Raw genomic sequence first — 26110 nt, 5'->3', positions numbered from 1 at the left:
AGTTACAGGTTTTTCTTCTTGCAATGTACAAGAGATGCTGTGTTCATCTGCTGAAACTTCACGCAGCAAAACTGCCAAGAAACAGTGATCTGTTTGCCTTCTTGAAGAGTCAACATATTCCAATTCTGTCTGCTTTAAAGGCCTATTTTGCCATGGTCCAAGCACTTCCCAGCACACAAGAAAACAAAACTAACATTCAATGGAGGAAAGGGAGATTCATTCTGAGCAAGGCTTCAAAAAGACCAGCTCTGTGGCTGAATAGTCAACAGTACTGTGGCAACTTGACCACCTGGCTTTTTGGCAATCACTAAAAGGGTGTGTGTAAGATAGGAAGGAAGGAAGGAAGGAGAGAAAGAAAATGTTAAATAATTATCTGGTGGTATTTATCAGAAGAGACAACATCTTCCATGATGATGTCACTCCCATCTCTATTTATTATCTATTCACCACCACTTTGCTTTTACGGGCAGGAGAAGTACCGACTGAAAACTATGGGGAAGTAACAGACTATTTGGGAAACTCTCAATCTTCCACCTAGAAGGGAGCTCTTCACAGCACCCTGTAACTTCTCCCCACCCCTTAAAAACTGTTATGTAGGGGAAAGTGCTGGTTTCTCCAGCTTTGTGACATCAGCAGCCTTTGTGACGTCATCCACTAGACGAATCCCAGAGCAGATTTTGAGCAGCCAGTGTCACTAAGGGAAAAGGCAATGAGGACTCAAACAGGAGTGAGAGTTGGCATGGCGGCTGCTGATGTCACAAAGGCTCTGCTTTCCACTTCACAAACAAGACTACAGCTGAAGAAGACGGCAAGGAGGAGGCAGCGGCGGCGGCAGCTGAGGCCTGAGGTAAGGGTACAGGTGAGGGAGCAACCATGCCAGGGAGCAAAATCATTTCCGTTCCCACTGTACTGTAGCCGCTGCACTGAAAAGCAACTGAACATGAGCTCAACGTGAACATGAACTCCTGCAACGAGCACGCACCGGGGGGGGGGGACTTTCCAGGGCGGCCCCTGAGGAAGGCCAGGATCACACAATTGTACAAAAGATGCTCCCGTTGTTATGGCAGCCCCCATCCACTCTAGCCGCTATCCTGGCTGTCATGTTCGAGACTTTTTGACTATTCCCAGCTGTTGATACACCTCGGGAGGCTCCTTCGATGTGAGGCCGCGCTGGGGGGTTCTCCAGGGTCCAGGCAACGTCCGACCTAGAAGGACAGGAAGACATTACAATGCATTCGTCAGAGCCGCTGGAAACCTAGTCTGAACTAACACCGCCTTACACATGGAAAAATACGGTATGCTTAAAATGTAGAGGGCATCATCAGCTGTATGGAATAAGGGTCCTCATATTCTCAAGTCCCCAAAGGGCTGCCTGGCTTACCTTTTCTTGAATGCCAGGAGCTTGTTGCTTTGAACGACACAGGCTTCCGTGTTGGATGCCTGATGCAAAATGCTCTTTTTGGACTTCCCTTGGAAAATCACATTGTCTTGCACCAAAGCCTTGGTCTGGTCAAGCATCTCAATCGCGTAACCTCGAAAGGAGTGGATTCTGTTCTTGGTTACCTTGAAGGAAAAGAGGAGGACACAATGATCGTAACATAGCACTCCAATAGCAAAATTAGGTGATTTATCATTCTGGAAGAGAAAGAGTGAGTCGGTTTTCCAGAAGCAGGTGATTTAAACAAGAAGTGCCCAAGACAGCTTGGCAGGGACCTGTGAGCTTCTGAACACCATGGAAACTTGGTGCCAGTTGAACCTCAAGAGAGAAAAGGTCTAAAGCAGGCACAGGCAAACTCGGCCCTCCAGATGTTTTGAGACTACAATTCCCATCATCCCTGACCACTGTTCCTGTTAACTAGGGATGATGGGAGTTGTAGTCCCAAAACATCTGGAGGGCCGAGTTTGCCTATGTCTGGTCTAAAGGAACTAGAAGTCAGGAAGGCTGTTCCCTGCAAAGAGGAACTGACAGTTATGCCGCTCTGAGGAACAGGGATTATCAACTACTGGCACACTTAACAAAAGTTCCCAGGATTCTGCGGCAGAAGCCATGTCTGCTTCAAGTGGTATTATGGTGCTTGGGAGAAGTCATGGAATTGGGGTTTAAAATTCATGGCATGTTATACGTTGAAAGAAAATTATATGAAAATGATGTGCCGATGGTATTTAACTCCTAGTAAATTAGCAAAAATGCATAAAACAGGCTCAAATGTATGCTGGAAATGTAATGAAAAAGAAGGCACCTTTTATCATATGTGGTGGAATTGTAAGGTAGTAAAAGGATTTTGGGAAATGATAAATAATGAGTTGAAAAAAATGTTTAAAACAACCTTTGTTAAAAAACCTGAAGCCTTTCTTTTAGGAATTCTAGGTGCCAAAATCCCAAAGGAGCAGAAAAGACTATTTATGTATGCGACCACGGCTGCACGGATGTTATTGGCCCAGAGATGGAAAGAAGATAAAGTCCCTACCAGAGGAGAATGGCAGATGAAGTTGATGGACTATGCTGAAAAGGCTAAAATGACCGGAAGAATTAGAAATCAGGAAGACCAAAATTTAAATAAGGAATGGAGAAATTTTATAACTTATCTTAAAGACCATTGCAAACAGTTGAAATTGTTAGGATTGGAATATCACTTGTAGTTTAAGGTTGAATTCTGGACATAATGGAAGAGGCAAAGGGTTTGGATTAACATAAAAGATGCGGGAGGAAAGGATTAATAACAGGACCCATAAAGGGGAGGATGGAAGTCCAGGAGATTCCTAGGAATCTTGTTACTATGATTTGATTTATGTTTGATATATCTCTGTAAAAATTTAATTGAAGAAACCAAATAAATAAATTTGTAGGAGAAGGAGAAGAAGCGGTATTATGGTACTTTGCATGTATTGTGCAAATGTAGCTCTAGAACACTGTAGCACAACGTTACACCTGAAATGATATGACTCCATCACAAAACCAAGGCCTTGTAAGTAGTCCACTGGGGGAGGCGGTTGATAAGGTTGTCTAAGAGTAAATAAATACATCAAGTAAATAAATAAATAAAAATACTTAACTAATAGTAGAAATAATCAGAATATTTACAGGTGAAACTCGAAAAATTAGAATATTGTGGAAAAGTCCATTTATGTAAGCAATTGTTTTCATTAGCTACTGGAGTTTAATATATGAGATAGACTCATGACATGCAAAGCGAGGTATGTCAAGCCTTTGCTTGTTATAATTGTGATGATTATGGCGTGCAGCTGATGAAAACCCCAAAGTTGAAATTGTTAATTTGGGGTTCTCATCAGCTGTACGCCATAATCACCACAATTACAACAAATAAAGGCTTGACATATCTCGCTTTGCATGTCATGAGTCTATCTCATATATTAGTTTCACCTTTTAAGTTGAATTACTGAAAGAAATTAACCTTTCCACGATATTCTTAATTTTTCGAGTTTCGCCTGTATGTGTTTTGGGGTTACTTGGATTATGTTGTGACGCAACCAGCAACCCAAAATTGCAAGACTTCAAAGCGGAACTACGGGTAGACCATGTTGGAAGGAGAAGAAGCTCGGCAAAGAGCAGTTGAAAGAGCTAAACATCGCAGACCTAGCAAAAGAGGCAGAAATCTTTTACCCTACCACAAAAAAGGCTTGGCTCATCTCTCTTGCTCAGCCATGTACCTCTTGTACCGTACAGCAGTCATTCAGAGGGTAAAGACTGTGACAGGGGAGGGTCTCAATGGGCTCTGCTTACTGAGTGTGCACAGAAAAACTGCCTTGGAAAAAAGGCAGAATTTGAGAAGGAAGTGCTGAAAGGTTTTCAGCAAATCCAAGAAAAACTTTTAATTTAGTTTTTTTTTTTTAATAAGATGGAAAAAGTGTGTTCTTTGTAATTTGGCAAAATATACTCATTAACTGCAGGGAAGATACTCCCTGATGGTGTTTTTTGACGGATTTTTCGGAGCACTTGGGGTCAAAAGAAAGTAATTTAAAACAACTGTTGTTGAGACATTTCATTCCAAAATCTGAGCCAGACAGAGGAGGAGGTAAGGTGGGTGTCCTGCCCCCCCCCGCTGCCGCCCCAACAAAAAATCTGGTTATGCCCATGTCCAAGAGGGAATTGGAAAGGCCAACAGCAGTTCTGTGGGAAACTGTGTAAAATTACCAGCCACTGGTGGTGCAACATACACTCAAATTCCACTACACAGCGATACTGAAATCGACAAGAAATGGGAGCATTTCCTGGAGGTTGGTACACAAATTAAGACACAATTTACTTTTAAAAATATTTACTGCAGAACTTGCACGTTTCTGTGTGTGTTTTGCTGGGGTTTGAAGGGCTCTCAGTGTCAGTGAATGGATCCGTAGATCCTCATCTCCCATTTCTTTATTTCTTTCACCTCCTTCATGCCGGTCATTTTCTGGGACCACATTCAACATGATCTTTCTCTCCACAGCAGCGCTTTCCCCCTTGCTTCTCTGAGGACTGTTCCAACCTGTTTACTTGCTCTGCTACTTCTCTTGGGGTAGGCAATGGATTCTTGCCAGAATGCAAATGAGAAAAAAGGAGCGGAGGCAAGAAACCACCCTTAAAATGTGCTCACTTTTCAATATAGAGGTGTGTGGGCCCTTTGCACAAGAGGCTCAGTGGTTTAGAACACAGTGCCACTTGCGTCCCTTTATATATAAAGTGGCTACTTTACTTGGAATACTAAAACATATTTGTTTGTGTGTGTGTGTGTGTGTGTGTGTGTGTGTGCGCACACACACACACACACATTTTAGTATTCCAAGTAAAATAGCGTGTTATGTTTGAACTCTAAATCTTGCACAGTCTTTTCTAGGAGAAAAAAAGAGAACTATATTTTTTAAATGGTCCAACAACCTGGGGCAGCTTTCACACATATACATATCACTGCTGGGAGGAAAAAATGAGTTAACTTGTGCATGCAACCCTTCTTGGAGGACTGGTGAAATATAAATAATCATAATGAGTCATCTAAATAGTCACAAATCATCATAATGATTATTTATGACTATTTAGATGACTCTTGGGTGCCTTCCAACTCTGTAATTCTATGGAAGGCCACCTGTCAGGGATTTTTTAGCTGTAATTCCTGCATTGCAGGGGGTTGGACTGGATGACCCCTTGGGTTCCCTTCCAACTCAAACAATTCTCTGGTAACAAGCAAGCTGGTTCTCTATTTCTCTACCCACCTTCATATCGGCTGCCTGCAACAGCTTGAGGCCACAGCCCTGGTTGCCCAAAATGTCATTCTCGGTGACGATCCCGTCGCCCTTGGAGGCCACCCCGTAGCTGCTGTTGTCGTAAATGCCATTCCCACGGAGCTCCACCCGGCACTCTGCTTCCACCACGACTCCCCCGAGGCTATTGCAAGAGATGCTGTTGTTTGCGATTCTCGTGAGCTGCGAGCTTTGGAAAATGGAGACCCCGCAGTCGTGGTTGGCATGAATGGCATTTCCGATGATGTTCAGGGCTTCGCTGCTCTTGATGTACAAACCAGCAGCTACGAGAGGAGGAAAAGCACCCCTGAATCAATAACCTATCTTAACCAAAACAGCAACCACCACAACAAAAACCTGGGGCAAGAAGGGACGGAAACCCGGAAATGCACCTACATGGAAGTCAAACGATTAAGATGCTGCAATGTTAATATTTGCATTAAAAACAAAAAAATTGCCCCCAGTTAAACAGACCCCAGCTATACAGCTAGGACAATGATTTAAGGAAGGTGTGATATTATATTATACCAAATGTTCTGGCACCTCTTTGCTAAGTTTCAGCACCACTTTATGGCGGCTCGGCGTCATGTTGCTCGGGGTTGTGGGCGGCACGGCGATCAGTGCTGCGTGGCGGATCGCAATGTGGCGGAATAACGCCTGCTGATGATTCAGGTTCATCATGGGTTAACCTATCACTCCCATGTTAGGTAGGTGTTCCCTGGGAGGCGGAGCTAGTTGGCATTCTACAAGGAGGGGGAACAACCATTGAAAGGCAGTTGGGGGTTTGGCAGTTGTGGGTGGAGGGTTAGAGAGAGAAAATGCGAGGTTAGGCTTTGGGGAATGGGAGGAAAGGTCATTACCATTGCTAAAGGGATGCAGGGAATATTATAACTAAGCTGAATTACATGAGAAGAAGATTTGTACCAGTAATAACCTGAGACATCCATGTTTTCAAGTTATCTAATAAAGTTAAATGTGCTTAAACGTTCGCTGACTGTGGCAGTGTATCAGTACCTTAAGAGGTGTGACTAAGAGGAGAGAACAAAGTTTTCCTGTGGAAGAGGAAACGGTTTGCTTATTCTCCTGTCATACAGAGGGCTGGACAGTGAAGCCAAGTGTGCCACTTATTTGCCTAAAGGGAAGGCAAACTGCAGTAGTTGGGAACCCTGGGAGGGAGATCCCATAGGTGGCAAGAGGTTTTCAAACGTAGAGCCCTGAGGTACCCCAGAGACAACTCCCATATGAACACTGAAGGAGAGTCACTGTTGGGGAAGTATTGAAGGGGAGGGAATAGGATCCCTCACACGCAGCACCATTAAGTCACCGAAACCGGTGGTGGGGCAAGCAAGCGAAGGTCAGTATGTTCCTGCACCTTTTTTTCTAGCAAAAAAAGCCCTGCAAACAGGTAAAAGATGCAAAAGGCAGTGGGGTGGAGGGTCCCATGCAGGGAAAGGAATGCAGAGCACCCTGATTGTCCAGTGTCACTGAGCATTGGCAAAGTGGACTTGGCTGTTTTCCAGGAGCCACAAGCGGCACTCAGCACCTGCCTTCTCTGCCCTCTGCAACAGCCTTTGGGCAGCCACACAGGTTGTTGCTGGCTGGTGCCCTCCGCTGCCTCAGCATTACCTGCTATTGCTTGGCTGCTGTCTATAACAAGGCAGACTGCACCTCAGATGCTTACACAGTGAGGACAATGAAAACAAGTTCATTGCTACAGGAAAGTGGCATTCTCAAACACTCAGTATCCAGCTTACCACTTGAAACTGGATCACAAAGACCCAGACTCACAGCAAGGCTCTGTGCGCATGTTTCCGTCCACTCAGCAAAGGGATTTGGCGCTTTCCTGCACTGTAGCGTTTCTGCAGGAGCTTCCCAGTATATCTGAGGAACGTCTCCACTACCATTGTTCAGCCCAGACACTGAGGTCCAGCTCCAAGGGCCTTCTGGTGGTTCCCTCACTGCAAGAAGTGAAGCTACAGGGAACCAGGCAGAGGGCCTTCTCGGTCGTGGCACCCACCCTGTGGAACACCCTCCTGTCAGATGTCAAGGAAATAAGCAACTATCTGACTTTTAGAAGACATCTGAAGTTTTTAATGTTTGATGTTTTATTGTGTTTTTAATATTCTGTTGTAAGCCACTCAGAGTGGCTAGGGAGACCTAGCTAGATGGGTGGGGTATAAGTAATAAATTTATTATTATTATTATTATTCCCAGAAGGAATTCTCAGAAGCTTCTTTGGAGCCCCTTTGGCCTTTCCCATGGACAATGCTGGCTACACAATGTACCTGGCCAGCACTCACCTCCATTGTGGTTGATGTTGTTCGACTCCACGAGAGCCACACTGATCGGCCTGCGGGTAGCCAAGCGTTCATCCTCACTCTCCAGGTCATTCTCCCAGTTGGCAGCTTCTCCTTCGTCATTGAAGTTCTCATTGCCCCCTTGGTTGGCGAGGTAGTCATTAGCATCATCTTTGCGGCAAAACACCGCAATCCCATAGATGCTGTTGTGACCGATTTGGTTGTTTGTGATGTGCGGGAGGCTAGAGGACATTATCCAGACACCACAGCCCTTGTTCCCTATGCCAAGAGAAGAGGGGGGAAGCACATTGGCCTGTCTTTCTGATGTAACATTGTGCAAGAGACTGAAGAAGCCTGGGCCGGGAGCTAACTGGGTCCTAGGTGTCCTGAATTGCTTAGAGGCTGAGGAATGTTGAGAGGCAGAATCTCCACAGACTGGACAGCTCATTTCTGGTGGTCTTCCTCCATGAAAATCAGTTGCTGAGACAGAAAGTCCCTGCCTCCCCACAGACATCCAAGTCCCCTCCTCTCCTAGGCTTTCCCCAAGCAATCGGAGACTGAGTCTGTATGCAGCCAACCTCTCCTCCGCCCTTTTCATGCCTCTTCTAGTTCTGGGAGACAAGGAGGGAGGACATCTAGTTGCAGCAGGAGGGGGAGACACCTGTGACTCTTCACCAGCCAGACTCATCTCTGCTTCTTGGCCTCCCCCCTCTCCAGCTTCTGCCTCCGATTCTGGACTTCCCTCTACCATAGCCTCTCCCAAGCTCACTAAGCCTTGTTTCCTCTTTAGCTTCCAATACCTCCTCTTCCCCATCTTCTCCCTCTGACTCATTGTTGTCCAGCACCCAAACCCCTTTCCCTTGGATGTTCCCTAGCTGGTGCCTCTCACCATTCCTCTGCGTCCAGCCAGTCCCTGACAGGCCATCATCCATTTTGAAACTGGATTCTAGAATGGTCTGTGGAGAGCTGCTCTGCTACATAAAGCACACAAGACCCAGGGAAACAAGGATACGGAGGGAGTAAGAACCCCACTGTCAGCAGAGGTTTAGTAATATATGTAATAAATCTTTAATACGGTCAAAGACCAGCAAAGGCAGAGGTTTACCATAAATGGTGTTTCCTTCTATGAGTCCTTTCCCACGCTCCCCGACCACCACGCCATCTGAATAGCCACAGCAGATCAGGTTACTTCTGAGAACAGGGTCACCTCCACGACGGATGTCTGTACCTCCCCACTGGTTCTCCCGGATGACATTTTCTAAAGCAGTTTAAGGAAGGAAGGGCAAACAAATGACTGCCAATTATCCAAAGGAGCACTGAAGGACTGAAGTGAAAATACTATTTCACGTCAAGCCAGTTTCTACCTCTACTTCTGTATCAACCTGAGGCAGCCCAAGGCTGTGTCATCATTCAGCATGTAGCTAGCAAAATGCTTGTTATGAAAAGTTATTATTGTTGTTGTTATGAGGGATGCAGGTGGCACTGTGGTCTAAACCACTGAGACTCTTGGGATTGCCCATCAGAAGGTTTGCGGTTTGAATCCCCATTATGGAGTGAGCTCCCGTTGCTCTGTCCCGGCTCCTGCCAACCTAGCACTTCGAAAGCATGCCAGTGCAAGTAGATAAATAGGTACCACTGCAGCGGAAAGGTAAATGGTGTTTCCGTGCACTCTGGTTTCCATCACAGTGTTATGTTGCGCCAGAAGCGGTTTAGTCATGCTGGCCACACGATCCAGAAAGCTGTCTGTGAACAAACATCAGCTCACTCGGCCTGAAAGCGAGATGAGCGCTGCAACCCCATAGTCGCCTTTGACTGGACTTAACCGTCCAGGAGTCCTTTGCCTTTCTTTTTGTTATGAGAAGAAGGGGGAACAGGAGAAGGGAGGAGAGCTTTCTCTCTCCAGCGAAGATCCTTGGCTACTACAACAGACTGGGAGCTGCAGTGACAGAACACTAAGGGAAAGCTTTCCAAATTGTGTGCCGCAATACGTTAAGTGTATCGGCTGCAGTGCGTAGGTGTGTCGCACAAATGCTCCCCGCACTCCTTCAGGGGCTGGAAAGGGTTCGTTTAACCTCCGGCTTGCTAGTAAAACTGAAGTGCTGTGTCGTGAAATGATGCAAAACTGAATTGCTATGTCATGGAATGATGCACGTCCGAAAAGTGTGTCACCAACGCGAAAAGTTTGGATCAGAAAGCACTTCAGCCATGAAGTCAAAAGGTAGCTTTAGGCAAGGAAGCAAAGTCTCTCTTCGGTAAGATGGGTATGTGCACACTGGCCTACCTTACAGAGTTATGGAAAAGGACCACTAAGACCTTGTCACATGAAACTTGAAGCACTTGAAGCACAAAAGTGGAGGAAGCTGCCCAAAACAGAATCAGCCTTATCACACCCAGTATTGTCTACACTGACTGCCAGCAGCTCCTCTGAGGGGGAGGGAGTGGCTCAGGCAATTGACATTCATTCCCAGTCTTACTTGCTCAGCCACTGAGCTAGGGACCTTCCTGCCCAGGAGTGTAATTGGGGGGTGCCGTGGCCCCGGGCACATGATTTTTGAGGGGGAATGAACCAGGCGTCCCTAGCACAGCCCACACCAGTGCTCTTCTTGGCCCATCAAGGTCAGCATTAGCTGGCTGGGCTCCCCCCTGCGCAGGCAGGCAGGCAGCTCAGTGCGGCTGGTGGGGTTGCTCTGGCAATGAGGGCCGGGCTGTAGCCCCCCGGCCTGGAATGCACGTGCCCCGAGCACCAGCAACCGATGCTATGCCACCATTCCTTCCAACGTGAAGTCTTGCTAGCTCAGAGAGCACGGGATCAGACATGATAAAACCCTGCCAAAATTGAAATGAGGATTCATGGCTAGGAGGTTAATTTTCGCCTGAACTCAAACCCATGCCCCATAAACGCTTTCCTTACAACACCTGTTATTTGGCCTCTTCCGTTCTCATTCACAGCGATGCCAGCAGCAAGGCCTTGGAAGATGTGGTTCCCACTGGAACGAAAAGGGGTGGAGAGCACTGTCAGTGTTTTATACAGTTTGCTTGTATGTATAACAGCACAAGGTGAGAACATAGTAATAGCGGGAATATATGCACCGAATAAGAAAAAGTCAAAATTTAAAAAAATGCTAGAAGACAGATTGTTGGAGTATACAGGCCAGAAGATAATATTAATGGGAGACTTAAATGGGGTAGTCTCTCTAGAGATAGATAGGACAATAAGAAAAACAGACTCAAAAGAAGGAAGACTACCTGTAACTTTTGGAAAACCCGTACAAAACTTGTGACTGTGGAGTTTAGCATTAACTCATAAATTACCGGTACGTGTGGCCAAAGGACCCTGAAAAATTCTATGCTGTTTGGTGGGATTTTATCTTCTACACAACAAGTGCAAACACAAAGAAAACTCCCTCTGTGAAATTTGGCTTTCCTAATGGTCCTAAGTACTCAGCTTACCGGTACATCTTTTTTTTGATAATAAATTAATTAAATTTATATATTGCCCATCATAGCATCTCAGGGCAGTTCCCAGAATATAACTTTTCATTTTTTTTGCCTTTTGTACTGCTGTTATTTTTATAGTATTGACTATATTTTTAAAGGAGATTTTACTATACTGTAGAGAAGTTTGCCCATCTCAACAAATGCCTGCCAACACTTCCATAGGAGAAAATATTGCAGCAGTTTTATTTTAGTGGTACCCAAAAATGATCTTGATTTGTCACCAGATGCCGATAAGTGACTATATCTGAATTCAAAAAGTCATTATCTTAAACTCTGCTGTTGTCAGACTGAAGACAGAAGTTTCAAAAGGTATCAGCAAAGAGTATGGTAGCAGAGTGTCCTAAACATGAAGCAGTTGTTTTTCATTATGACAGCTTGAGCCCTTGAATATTCTGGGTTTTTGATTTGCTTACTTCAATTAAAAAAATTTTTTTTAATTAAAAAAAAGTATTGAAAGCTGCTGACAGATCAAGGAGAATGAGCAGTGTTTATCTCCACCCTGTCTTCATCCCTTCCCTGAAAATGACCTTTGCGGGGGAACAATAGTATGGTGAGATCTCAGTCAACCTAAAGAGAATCTCCTGGAGCCATTCTCTGGATGCCTCTGGGATTGAGGCTCTTAAGAAAAAATGCCGGAGAAACAAGCTTTCCGATTGGTCCAAAGACCCAAGTGAGACTTCTGTTTGAAATACATTCAGGGCTGCTTGGGAATAATTAGCGTAGCAATAATTTCTTCTTAAGAATAACAAGCCTCATCTCCCACAACAAAAACACTAGGCAAGATCATCAAGTCAAATGCCTCTTGTTTTAGCAGGGACAAACTGATCTCAATTATAATACACTTGCAGGGTTTTGTTTTGTTTTTGGTTTTGATGAGCATGCTGCTGACAGCGTTGTCTAGGAAGAGAAATTATGTCTTAGCTCTGAGCTCCCTTCTTCTTTTATGTTCATTTCCTCTAGACTTCATTCGCTGCATCATAATCACCAGACAAGACAGCTGCCTATTTAGAAATTGCTACTTATTTGACAGGTCTGTTTCAGCCCAGTTGTGACCCTTATGGTTTGCAGATTAATAAAATCTGTTTCACACTTGTCAGTCGAGCTATTATGCCGGAACAAGCCATTCCCAAATGGATGCTTAAGCCTGTCTAGGTTGCTTTGTGTTTCGGAAGAGCGTCGTGGGGCTGTCGTTTTCCTGAAAGAAGTGTCTGCTGTTGCATTCGCAGCACAGCTCCGACATTCATCTCAAAACAATAACAGCCAATAAATCAGTAGCAGGTTTGCATGCCCTTTATAGACTCCCAAATTTGAAAACACCACAACCCAGAGGGCGATGAACTGAACTTCATGGCCAAGTTGGGATTCAAACTCTGGTTTATGCGAACTCTAGCCATTTCGCCACACTGGCTCTATGGACTGCCTACCCAAAGTAGCCCTGTGCCAGGGATGGAGAACACTGGGGCCATCCAGCTATTGTCAGAGTATGGCTCCCATCCCCCTTTGTGCGTTGGCAAGGTGGTCTGAAACCGCCACGACTTGGAAGCTAGCAATGTCTGAAGAGCTGCAGATTCCCCATCCCTTCACTACATACCCTCAGGCCATGTCCCATTGGGATGGACCACTGCCCTTGCATGGACCACGATCCGCTGGTGCAGGACTGGGTGAGGGAAAGCTACCATTCTGGGAAGAACAACCATTTTTTATATGCTGCCCATCTGACTGGGTTACCCCGGCCACTCTGGGTGGCTTCCAACAAATTAAAATATAGCAAGACATCAGACATTAAAAACTTCCCTAAACAGGGCTGCCTTCAGATGTCTCCTAAAAGCCAGATAGTTGCTTATTTCCTTGACATCTGATGGCAGAGTGTTCCACAGGGAGGGCGCCACTACCGAGAAGGCCCTCTGCCTGGTTCCCTGTAACTTTGCTTCTCGCAGTGAGGGAACTGCCAGAAGGTCCTTGGAGCTGGACCTCAGTGTCTGGGCAGAACAATGGGGGTGGAGACGCTCCTTCAGGTATACTGGGCTGAGGCCGTTTAGGGGTTTAAAGGTCAGCATCAACACTTTGAATTGTGCTTGGAAACGTACTGGGAGCCAATGTAGGCCTTTCAGGACTGGTGTTATATGGTCTTGGTGGCCACTCCCAGTTACCAGTCTAGCCACCGCATTCTGGATTAGTTGTAGTTTCCGAGTCACCTTTAAAGGCAGCCCCACATGGAATGGGAAACATTGCTCACCATTCTAGATCAGTTACAGGTGGGTAGCCGTGTTGGTCTGCCATAGTCGAAACAAAATAGGAAACAAAATAGGAAATTCTTTCCAGTAGCACCTTAGAGACCAACTGAGTTTGTTCTTGGTATGAGCTTTCGTGTGCATGCACACTTCTTCAGATACCTGAAGAAGTGTGCATGCACACAAAAGCTCATACCAAGAACAAACTCATTCTAGATCAGCAACCTTAGAGTTGTCCAAAACACACAGTATGAAAGCTACTTCCCCACAAAGCGACTGCAAAGACGCAGGTACATTGGCCTAAAGACTTCATCTCCCTGTCAGTGCTAATAATAATAATAATAATAATAATAATAATAATAATAATAATAAACTTTCCTGCCCTTTAGCTTCATGGAGGACGTGTGGGTGTATTGTTTCAAACCGACATCCAAAAAACGGCAAGAAATGCTGCCGTTGAATAACATACCTCACCAGAGGGTTGCCGTTATACAGGATGTAAATGCCAGCCTCTTTATTTCCATATATTTGATTGCTACGGATGATGCCTTTCCCGTTGCCAAGGACAACGATGCCGGAGCGAAGGCCGCCGTGGATCCTATTACACTGCCGTTTGATTTATGCACAAGCACAGAAAGCAAGAGAGGGAGATCAGCCACAGAAAAGTCAAGGACTCGGTACAATAGCAGAAAGGTCAGCAAGCCTCTGGACAAAAGCACCCAGCTCTTTCAAAGCTGGAAGTGGTTTGTTTTCGAGATGAAGAGCCCAATTTTGTGTCTCCTTGGAGAAGGCCTGGCATTTCGGCTGCAAATAAGCCTTCTGCCTCTATAGCGGCCACTCGATATGGAAATCAAAAGGGCTCCCATCATGCCTTGGCCCCGTTACTCAGATAAATACATAATCTCGTCCAGCAATTCCCAAATCTGGGGCAGGAATAAAGGAGAAGGTAAAGGCTTATTGGATCAACCAGCTCTTAACAGCTTCTCAGTTGTGTCTCAGCTGTGGCTTTTAATATGCGGTCATTAGAAAGTGATGGTGTTTTAGTTTCTTGCTGTGTAAAAAAGCCTCACCTACTGATTTCTGCAGATTAAACTGCTGTTAAAAAGGCACAGGAGTTGGCCAGGCAGGATTTCTTCTTTTCCTGGTCAGTTAGCAACCCTAGCTCCTGCGGGCAGAGAGATTAATGGTGTCCAAGGGGCAATGTTACATTTGTAGATCTGATTTTGGGGGCGAGTGATCCAGCTAAAATTCCAAACGCAAGTCAAACACTTCGGAGACAATCTTGCCGGGTCTCCTCAATTTCCTGCACGTGCCCCATTTATTCAGAGGTGTTTCCTCTGGGGGCACCCCAACTTCAGAACACCCTCCCCTCTGAGGCCTGCCTAGCACCGATATCAGCTCAATTTGGACACCAGGTTAAAACATGGCAATTTTCTCAGGCATTTTTGAATTACCACTCCACTATGTAATAACAGAAATCAGCTACTCAAGTGTTCTAAGATTATTTGTTCTTTTGCCAGCTTTTTTGTTTTCCTGGTGGAATTACAGTATTGCTTTAAATAGGTTCTTTGACACTGCCCTGAGAACAGTTTGACTGAGGATGGGATAAATGCTTTTTATAAATGCAGGCACATATCTGAATGAGCCATTGAACGTCACCAACCTATCATCCCATGCCACTGTATTGTGAGGAATCAAGACCACAATGGACAGGAAAAGGTTTGGTCCGCTCTTGTTTTCTACCCAAAGAAGGCTGGGGAAAGAATGCATGGGAATGAACCACATCAGACAAGGAAACCTCCTTGCACCGCCAGGTAATGGGACGTGTCTCCAGTCCCTCCAGCCCTTGTCTTGGGCAGGTGATTCAATTTTGAATTGTTTGCTTCTCCTTAAAGGAAGGCTGCTGTCCATCAGCAAGCCTAGGTCCACACCTGCTTGTATTGTGCAAGGATGGAGCCTCTCACTAATGGTGCCTCCTTCTTGCACAGCACTAGGAAAAGCCTACAGTAGCGGGGACATAACACAACCCTAATAATAATAATAATAATAATAATAATAATAATAATAATAATAATAATAATTTATTCTTTATACCCCGCCCATCTGGCTGGGTTTCCCTAGCCACTCTGGGTGGCTCTCAACAGAATATTAAAAACACGATGAAACCTCAAACATTAAAAACTTCCATAATAATAACTAATTAATAACTTGTTTGGGCTCTTGGACGGCAATGAAAGCTGCTTGATCATGACGGAGTTCCAACATCTTTAGCCTGAGGATAACCTAAAACTTACGGGAAGGGAGTAGCTGAGAGCTATAGGTTTTTCATGCAAACATAGGAAGAAGAATTTTGAGGATAAAATGAGTAGCCTCCTTAGATCAAAAGCAGCTGTCATGTTATGCAGCAAACATGGGATCCCCAAGACTCTGGCTGCAGCATAATGTGAATTCAGGGGAGGCCATACACTGGGGAGAAGGGTTTACGGGTCGGACTGCTTGGCGTTACACCCCTCCATGCAACCTCTGTCCCCAAGCTCCTTTCCTTCCCAGCCTGGCTCTTTCTCCAACTTAAGACTCCAGCTAGGAGGAAGAGTGCCCCGGGGAGGGAGACTTGCAGGGGGCGTGGTAAGCGCCTGCCTCCCGCCTGTTGCTTCTCTCTTACTAATACCCACATTCACCAGACATTTGCGTTAGGCGAATCCCAAGTTTGTTGCGTCAAACTCTTTGGGTAAAAACCCGAGCATGCAAGGGTCAATACCAGGATCAGAGGGTTGGCTCCCTTCCGAATGTCCACGCCAGCTTCACAGTTGGAATGGATGTTGTTTTCTGCAATTAAGCCTCCCGCCCCGAGGCGCAGGAATATCCCCGAGGTCTTGCAGTGGTGAATGTCATTCTTCAGCATGACGATCTAAAGGAAAGAAAAGGGAAATGCATTTCTAGGGGGGGAAACGGCAAACGAGGAGCTTCAACAAGCACACGTTCCGTTAACAGACGTCAGCGTTTGTCAGGCCAAGATGGTCAAACAAAACGGGGTTGAGCTGTGATTCAAGAAGTCCCTAATTTGAATCTTGTCTCTGCCTCAAATTGCTTTGGTGGCCTTAGGGAAGTCCCTATTCACCTTTGGTGCTATCCAGGCATCCTTACCCCTTGTGCATCGAGGGAAAATGAGGGACAGCACCTCAGCTCATCTGCTCCCTATTTTACTGTGCCTGCATAATTATTTCCCAGACTTCTCGCAGCTGAGGTGCATAATTTTCTGAATTAAAATGGAAGCGCGCTTGACTCTCGCATCCGGAAACAAGTTGACTTTTAAAGTACGAAGGAGAGTTACCTTCTCCCAGGAGGCCCACCTCGTTGTGTCTCTGCATGAGTCATCACTGCTCTGGCACGCTTCTGGCACGCTTCTTGACTAGGAGGCAATTCCAAAGCAGTAACCCATACAGAGACAAATGGGGTGGGCTCCTCTAGTGGGAAGTAATTGTTCATTGGAAGTGACAGGATTGCTCCATGCTTGCCCTCAAGAAAACATACCCCAATTTCTCTGCCCCACGAGTCAGTGCCCAGTCAAGAGGCATGATCAGAAAGGAGCAAACTCAGAGCAATGACTCATGCAGAGACACAGAGGGGGCAGGTTGCTGTATGTTGAAAAATCCAGTTACTCTCAATACAAAGACTACAGAACTGCCTGCCTTTGGAGGAACCCATTCCATGCTCTTAATAATTATTAATAATAATAATTTATTATTTATACTCCACCCATCTGGCTGGGTTTCCCCAGCCACTCTGGGCAGCTCCCAGCAGATGATGATGATGATGATGATGATGATGATAAAACACCAAACATTAAAAAGTTCCCTAAACCGGGCTGCCTTCAGATGTCTTCTAAAAGTGAGATAGTTGTTTATTTCCTTGACATCTGATGGGAGGGCGTTCCACAGGGCGGGCGCCACTACCAAGAAGGCCCTCTGTCAGGTTCCCTGTAGTTTCACTTCTCGCAGTGAGGGAACCGCCAGAAGGCCCTTGGAGCTGGACCTCAGTGTCTGGGCTGAACGATGGTAGTGGTAGTGGGCTTTCCAGAAAACGTTGAGTTGGAAAAATTTCCCAGATAGTTATGGAGAGTAGTTCTCGGGGAAAGGACTCTGGGAGAAATCATGCGTTATGGACAAAACTTGATGGTCTTACTCCAAAGACTCTGAAAAGGGTGGGGGAGCATAAGCTGGGTGGTTTTTTGTTGTTCAACCTTGCTGATAATGCACTGTTTAAAAAGTCTTATGCAGGTTAGAGTTATTTGCATGGAGTAATTTGACTCATAAATTGTTCTGATGCCCTAGAGCAGGGATAGCCAACGTGGTGCCATTCAGATGTTGTTGAACCACAGATCCCATCATCACTGATCAATTACCATTCTTGGTTAGGGATGATCGGAGATGGAGTCCAATGACAGCCACAGGGCACACAATGTTGGCTACCACTGCCCTAGAGAGGGATCTAAGTTAAGCGCATTTGTTTTACTTGCATTTAGTAAAGAAAGCTTAGAAAAACGCTGAAACAGCCAAGCTCGCCCAATATTTATTAAAAGCTGACACCCATTCATTCTTGCGTATGAACTTAGGAAGCGGAACGTTCTCTGTGGAAGGACAAAGCACTGGAAAATATTCCAGAAAATTTTCTGCTCCGCATCACTGTTTTCAGAACAGTGACCGAGCAGAAAACATGCAGGTGGTGCGCTCCTCCCAGGTGAATACCTTATGTGCATTAAGAACGAAAGAACGAAAGCTGTGCAGAAGGAAGCAAGACGAGAGCAGTAAATCATGCAGAGAAGCAGCAGGCCGCCTCTTCGGTGCGGGGACACTTTGAACTCAAAGTATGCTAGCAGTCCCACCGCACACAGCTTTGAAGTTCCTGGTTTACAGAGCAAAGGAGACCGAGAGCAAGCAAACACAAACACACACACACACACACACACGAAGCATAATCTACGCAGGCTGGCGAAAGTGAAAAGTGAGGAGACGCTTTCAATCCCGGCATTGTTTTATTTGCGCATGTAAGTGGTTTAGATATTCATGCGTACCACGCTGCCTAATTCCATTCCAGTCGAATAAACCTTTAAACCCATGTCTGACAAGCGTAAAGGAATAAATCTACAAATTGCAATATCCTCGCCTTGGTAAGCGCCGCGTATCAAAGATTATAATTAAATTACGCCGCCTTTATTTGCTCATTTGAAAAGGTGGCTCGCCCCCCAATCCATTAATTAAAATGCTGGAGCGGAGGGGGTGGGTGGGGAGATGCCTGTGCTCCTCTCCTCATTAGTCACTCACCATTGACCTGGCATGGAGGTCAAGCTCCGATTAGAATACTAAGCTTGGCTCTCCAGCGCATTAACAGAAAATACTGTGGTTATCCCCATAACAGTTAATAGGATGACAGTTGTTTACAGCTCTCTTAATTTCTGACCGGGACGGATCCACCTCAGGGACTTACGGAATCATTCAGCCAGGCCAGGGGTGGAGGAGACGGACGCCAAGGTCAGTCTTGTAAGCAACGCCACAAAAGTTACTGGCCTGAAACATGCAACAACTGTTTGGTGAGAGCCAGGCAGCCGGTAATCTAGCTACCAATTCGTGAGCCATTCTCCATGTAATTGTACATCCTAAATATGTAAACCCAGCCAGATGGGCAGGGTACAATTATCATTATTATTATTATTATTATTATTATTATTATTATTATTATTATTATTAAATACAAACATTTTATTAGATATATCATGACATATTTCCTGTATGGTTGAACGCAGACTTTGGGTGGAATTCCACGTCACACTGATGCGATTGGTCCATCAACGCAAGCATTCCTGCTTGCCCGACAGAACGATCTCCCCCTCTCCTCCATCTGTGCAATTCTGGGGGTTCGTGGCAGATTTGGGAGGTGCACAGGGAAAGAGAGGGGGGGAAGGAAATCCCTAATGAGAGTCCTTACACCACCTTCTACTAGAGCAGGGCGATCCAGCATGCATCTCTCCTCAACATTTGACACACCCCCTTCAACTCTCAAGCTGCCATCCCAAAGCTGACTAAGGGAGGCACTGGGCTTTGGGAAGGAGGCATGGGGCTCTGGCAGGGTCCTAGAGCTCTCCTTCTTCCTTCCCAAAGCCTATTTAGCACTTTCCCAGATTTGGGAAGGAGGACACTGCCAGAGCCTCACACCTCCTTCCCCAAACCCGGTGTCTCCAGCTTTGAGAAGGCAGCAAGAGGGGTAGGGGCAGGGGGCTCATATTTTCTCCTTGCTCCCCCGCCCAACAAGGCAGTGTGTGGCCCACAGGTTCCATGCCTAAGTACTCTTGCAACCCATTTGGTATGAAAAGTTGGGCTGCCCTGCACTAGCGGAACGGGTTAGTTGAATCTGGCCCTTTATGCAGATAAAGAAAGCAATATGTACTATACGTTGACATTAATATTATATGTTCAAAGAATCATAGAGTTGGAAGAGACCTTGAGGATCATCTAGTGCAACCCCATGCAATGCAGGAATCTCAACTAAAACATCCACAACAGATGACCCTCCTCGGGTGTTTTAGCCAGGCTGGAATGTGTCCTTGGACTTAATGCTATTTTGCTTGCCTAGGTGGAGGGCAGACTGGAACTCAGCTCTGGCACCTCTCAGGTGGGCACCATTGCCATTGTAAGAGAACAAGGGAGGTCTCCATGGTGAGTTCCGGCACCTCTTTTTCTAGAAAATTAGCACTGAGGGCAGAAATGGGTGTGCGAGTGTGGGCACAGGAGCTAGCCTACTGTACAAAGGTAAAATCTGCATTCCTTGCTCTGCCCACTTTTGCCTCTGACACCACCCAACGTGGGCATGTGCCCCCACCGAAGGTTGTCCAGAAGGCAATGGGCAGCCCTCAGTCCGAAAAAGTTTTCCCATTCCTGTGTTAGAGGTACAGCAGTCCTGTCCTCCTTCCATTGTCCTTTCAGCCTCAGTTCCCCTTCTGTAACAATAATAATCATTTTATTATTTATACCCCACCCATCTGGTGAGGTTGCCCCAGCCCAGTGTTCAAAATTCACCAGGCACCAGGCGCATTTTGCACCTGGCTATCGGCCACTTGCGACCAAGTGAAGATGCCCAGGTGCCAGGATAGTGCCTGCTGTCTCCACCATCCAGAGGTGCATGCCTGGGGATCCTTGGATCTTGCCTGTTTTCACACACTAACAGCACACCCTGCAGAATTCCATCAGTTATATTTTATCTGTAACAATCAGAATGCATTTCAGGAACCAAAAGTCACATTGAAAAATGTGACTTTTGAGTCAAATTGGCAACTAGACATTCCGTTTGGGCAACTGCTACCCTAGCTTATATATCCGAGTTTCTAACACTGCCCAAGCCACTCTGGGTAGCTTCCGACGCATATAAACACATAATAAAACGTCAAACAAAACTTCCCGAAACAGGGCTGTAAATTGCTGGCTTGGAACAGCAGGCTGAACGCTGCTCAGAAAAATGCAGGTGTAATTGCAGAGCATTTCACCAGGGAACAATAGCTGGGTAACGAATGGCACACAAACCCCCACTTAATGTTTCACTCATCAGCTAAGCTGAACGCTCAGAGCGCCGGAGTCCTTCACTGAAATTATGACATCTCCCGGTTTGGCTTCTGCACTTCCCAATGCTGTTATTGCTGGCCCTCAGATGCTTGGCAAAGGTCAAATGCGGCCCTCAGTCCCAAAACAAAGGTCAGCCAGCCCTGCAGCAAAGCATTCATGGATGAAGGGTGCAACATAAACAATTAACATGGCCCAGTTTCTTTTTTCTGTACCCAGGAGCTGCCAATATCCTGGCCACTGACTCTGAATAATTAGGATCCTAAAATCTCAACAGCTCCCTACACAAAAGGCTTCCTTTTTAAAGGTTGCTAAGCAAGGAGCAGCAGCATGCTCGCCAGATTGTTGAAGAGATACGCGCAGAATTTAAGACTTAGCCATAAATGGTTGCAGGCACCATAAATTATAATTCACATCTCCCAAGCCCTTTCAAAACTACCTTGGCTACACCTCTGAATTCTTCAGCGTGGAAACGGCAACCAAGGAGGACTCCCGCAGCTCTGCCTTTCTCCCCAGAGCCCCCTTCTCTGAGGAATGACCCATCTTCAGCAAACTGGCGCCCTCCAGATGTTTTGGACTACAAACATCTGGGGGTGGGTCCAGGTTGGCGAAAGCTCGTTCAGACACACGCTGCTGAGTTCCAACATGGTGAAGGCCGTACTGACAGACCAACCAATTTCAAATCAGGGCAGTGGGGACATGCATTTATACATTTACCTCACCACAAGAACACTGAAAACAGATAATCTCTCCGTATTTTGACCTCTGACTTCAAGGAGCGTGGCTGGGTGAAATCAGCTCCTTGGACAGGCCTCCACAACTAAATGCAAATGAGCTTTCTAGTTTGGGAGCTGGCAAAAAGGGCGGGCAAGCTTTAGGTATGCTCTGAAAACTAAGTGTGGGGAAATCACAAATTAATTTTCCTACAAACTCCCATTTTCTGTTTTCCCATTGCTACGAAGCAAGAAACCTTATAGTTACGACGATATGCCTGCAGGTATACAGGCAACGGACACCTGGTGACTTGAAACCACGGGAAAGGCTGGAGAAGTTTTTCAATGGTCGTAGGGTTGGGGTTTCAATACCCTTCATAGATCCTGGTCCTTCCCATTCTCCATAATTAGTAGAAGTATGTAAAAAAAATGAGCAAAAAGCAGTGTTGAAGAATTCAGCTGAGAAAAGTGATAAATACTCATGTGAATTATCTTAATCTGTATAATTTATACAGATGGCAGAATTACTGGCCTCTAGAATTATCTGCCTACTTGTTTTAAAGTAGGCTGATGAGGGATAGCTCAGTCCGTAGAGAATGAGACTCTTCATCTCAGGATTGTGGGTTCGAGTCCCACCTTATAATAATAATAATTTTATTATCTGTACCCTGCCCAACTGACTGGGTTGGTCCAGTTGGACGAAAGATTCCTGCATTGCAGGGGGTTGGACTAGATGATTCTTGTGGTCCCTTCCAACTCTACAATTCAACCTCCATGTGGCTTCTTTGCTGCCTCTGTTTGGGAGGACAGTGAACTTTCCTATTTAATCGGTCCTTTATTTAATCTTAGCTTATTTAAGGGGCTGTTGCTTTACTGCTTTCTACCATTTCTTTATATTCTGCGGTGTTCTACTGTTTCCAGCACACAACGCTCTGGTCTCCTTAGGGAGGAATGGCAGGCATAAATTATTCCAAATCGCGACATAAATTAGGAGGCCGACATCCCCAACTATTAATAGGCGTGAAGCTCAAGGTTGTTAAAATGTTTGCCTTTAAAAGGAAATCCCAAACCGACCGAACCCAGGCATGCAAGATTTTGCTCCTCGTCTTGTACGGCACCTTACTGTTTTGTATGCATCGCACGGCATAGGTCAAGTCCCGGAAGATGCTGCCTTCCACTCTTGCTTGCCCCTGGGAGCAAACAAAGACGCCGCCTTTCCCATCCCTGAAGAGGCACTTCCGAACGAGGCATCCTTGCATGGCGTTGGCAAGAGACTGCGCCTCCTTGTCTTTCTGAAGCTCCTGCTGCAGAGTTTTCAGCTCATAGTCACTCGGAAGCGCCGCCAAGCCATCGGCCTGCGGCCTGCCGTCAATCACTTTGGCCAGCATGTGGCTCAGGCTGTGGGCCTGGTAAGGCAGCCGGCACATCGACTCCTCGTCGTCCTCGTTCTCGCTGCTCATGCTCAGTTCGCTGTCGCTAGAATCCGTCTCCATTGTCGCGGCCTCCTCCTTGTTGGCCCCGTGGAGGTGCCCAGTGACGTCGCACCCTTTCTCGCACCCTTTCTTTGGCATTGCTGGAGGGTGCGAAGCAGGCAGCGCGTTGCCAGGGTCCCCACCCACCACAATTTCACAGGTCCGTATGCTTGTCAGCAGAGGCCCCCGGCTCTCCAGCTTCGATGCGCTGCACTGCGTCTGTGGCTCCGGCACCTGTAGCGAAGCAGAGCAGGATTTGGCCAGTGTGCTCAAATGCTTACAGGCCCAGTTCCTGTCCACAGATGGGCAGCCATCCACTGTCACCGAGGCGTTTTCGCTGCCCACAAACTCACAGTTTTCCAGGAGGCAGATGGCTACGCTGTGGAAATTGATGGTGGACTGGTTGAAAGTGCAGAATTTAACTTGGCAAGTGCCCGGGGCATGGATCTGAAGCTGTCCGTTCTCAAAGTTGCAGTTGTCGAACTGGACGTGGCCCGAGGTTGTCTAAAGAAAAAGAATGATACCAGATCAATCTATGTTCAGAGAAGTTTTTTTATGGTTGATGTTTTATTGTGTTTATCATATTTTGTTGGAAGCCGCCCAAGTGGCTAGGGCAGTGTTTTTCAACCACTGTTCCGCGGCACACTAGTGTGCCGCGAGATGTTGCCTGGTGTGCCGTGGGAAAAATTGAAAAATTCAAGAGAATTACTTTGTATATAGTCAATATAGGCACAGAGTTAATTTTTTTAACATTTTCTAATGGTGGTGTGCCTCGTGATTTTTTTCATGAAACAAGTGTGCCTTTGCCCAAAAAAGGTTGAAAAACACTGGGCTAGGGCAACCCAGTCAGATGGGTGGCAAAGAATTACTACTGCTACTATTTCACAGTCACAAAACAATTTCACAACAAATACCAAGAAGATTACCAAAGGAACCCAAAGGAGACGGCATGGGAAACTGCCCTACTAGAAAAGCTAGCTAACCAATGGAAACGAGCATGGGGACAAACGAAGGACGATGCCTTCACCCCGGTGTGACTCCCCTTTATTACATATGTAGGCCAACAAGACAATGACCGATCCCCCAACAGCATACAAATCAATATGGCTAATTTGATACAGTTACATTCCCGTCACACACACATAAACAAAACACACTGCAACTAACCAGCTACAACTGGCCATGCCCTGGGCTTCCTGATCTCTTGCACTGCCAGCAAAATATAAAGATACCTACTCAAGTGATGCCAACACAAAACTTCTGCTCATACACTATGTGAAAGAATGAAACGTGGGGAAATTTATAATTTACCTTAAAAACCATTGTAAACAAAATTGTTAGTAGGATTGGAAAAACACTTGTAGTTTAATGGTGAATTTTGGATATAATGGGAGGTGTAAAAGATTTGTATTATTATAAAAGATGCAGGAGGAAATGATTAATAATAGGACCCGCCAAGGGGAGGAGGGAAGTCCGGGAAATTCCTTGGAATCTTGTTTTTATGTTGTATGTTGGATATGTGATTGTAAAACTCCAATTTGAAAAACCAAATAAATAAATTTATTAATAAAAATGGATCTTTACTGTCTCCCCAACACACTTCTTTCTCCTCTCCTCCCTCCCCACTTCTCTCACCCCCAACCCCATACTGCCTACAACAGTAATTTCTCTGTAGAAAGGACTCTACGATCTGGAAACTGAGAACCTGGGTGTACATTTGTTACCCAATAAAACCTTTTTATAAAAACACATTTTTAAAAGCAATAGTCACAAAGCACAGGATCTCCCAGTTTACTCTTGGTCTTCTACCTGTCCTGGGGGAGCAGAAACCTATGACTGAGGCATGATCCCAACCTACCCATGCTGCAGGAGCGCTCTGACATTTTCATGCCCGAAATAGAAACCATCATGCTCTCGTGAAGCTCTCGTTCAATATGCTACAACTTGAGCAGGAGAACCTTCAATGGACTGCGTCACTTGGTTCAGATCCATCCATTGCCCATTCTGTTATTCTTACTGGTGCCCAGAGTTCACTGCTTGATCCACACAGTTAAGTGGTAGACAAGGTGGTGGTAGCTCCAGATGTTGGACTCCAAGTCCCATCAGCCCCAGTCATCAGGATGATGGGAGTTGTAGTCCAACGATATCTGGAGAGCCCTACAGTCCTCCAACCCATTCGCACTCACCTTATATATGATGGGCGTGAACCAGGCTGGCATGAAGACCAAATTGCATAACCTCATGGTTGGACAGTGCTGGTCGAAGCTCACCAGGAGAGCTACGTCTCCTAGTTTCCCCCTTCCCATAATTTCCACAGGGGCCTTAAGGAAGATTTCGCTCTGCTCTTCATACACTCCAGGCAACAGGACGATCCGGTCATAAACACCCGCTGAAAGCAAGGCGCTCCGGAGATTGTCAAACTCGCAGCCGGGACCCACGCAAAGGACGCGCCGGTCCTTCTTCCTTCTGAACAGGTAGAAGCAGTTGGAGGATTCGAGGTCCTGGCTGTTCTTGGTCCAGGTTTTCGAAGCGAGGTAATGCTGCTTGAAGGCTTCTCTCCATGACCAGGGCTCCACGTCGGGCTGGTTGGGCCAATTTGGGTGCCGGCACTCGATGCAGCAGAGGCAAAGCTGCCTCCACCGGGTGTTGTCCAGGCTGAGGATGAGCTCATACCACGCTCTGCACACCAAGCTGCAGCGGCCAAGGTCAGGAAGGCGCAAGTAGGACAATATCAGGCGCCACAATTCCAGTGGCAAGCCACTGATTTCCATCGTCACCTATGAACGGCAAGGCACAAAGACTTATGACTCTCTAGACTTAGCAGTGGGGAACAGCAGGGAGGGTTGACAGCTATGTTAATAGGAGATGCTACCTCTTTCCTCCCCTTCCTTCCAAGGGTTGTATGAGGGATGGGGATCAGAGAATCAAAGAACTGTAAATGGCTTTTGAAAATGATGGAGTAGGTGGAACTGGCAAGATTAACAGTAATGATTAGGGGCCAAAATAACAAAACAAAAAAATCATTGAGGACTGGAAACTTTTTATCGAGTATTTAAAGAA

The 26110-nt window shown here is 46.1% G+C and overlaps 1 protein-coding gene and 1 long non-coding RNA gene across 2 annotated transcripts; one reads left to right on the top strand and one right to left on the bottom strand.

Annotated features, from left to right (window-relative positions):
- Nucleotides 1–991: 991 nt before the first annotated feature.
- FBXO10 (F-box protein 10) lies at nucleotides 992–25845 on the bottom strand. Its single transcript, XM_033173317.1, has 10 exons — nucleotides 25237–25845; nucleotides 22697–23554; nucleotides 16017–16166; nucleotides 13728–13864; nucleotides 10446–10516; nucleotides 8635–8787; nucleotides 7533–7808; nucleotides 5206–5516; nucleotides 1382–1563; nucleotides 992–1205 (listed from the first exon to the last, which is right to left on the bottom strand). Exons 1-10 carry the CDS (start codon nucleotides 25819–25821, stop codon nucleotides 1028–1030), a joined length of 2901 nt encoding a protein of 966 aa, XP_033029208.1. The 5' UTR covers nucleotides 25822–25845; the 3' UTR covers nucleotides 992–1027.
- Nucleotides 10496–12119, top strand: LOC117060781. Its single transcript, XR_004428031.1, has 2 exons — nucleotides 10496–10586; nucleotides 11988–12119. It is a non-coding gene; the product is annotated as an uncharacterized LOC117060781 (long non-coding RNA).
- Nucleotides 25846–26110: the final 265 nt, after the last annotated feature.

Source organism: Lacerta agilis, chromosome 16 (genome assembly GCF_009819535.1).
Source record: "Lacerta agilis isolate rLacAgi1 chromosome 16, rLacAgi1.pri, whole genome shotgun sequence".
Taxonomy (NCBI): Eukaryota; Metazoa; Chordata; class Lepidosauria; order Squamata; family Lacertidae; genus Lacerta; species Lacerta agilis.
This window is presented reverse-complemented; position numbering and strand designations above follow the sequence as displayed.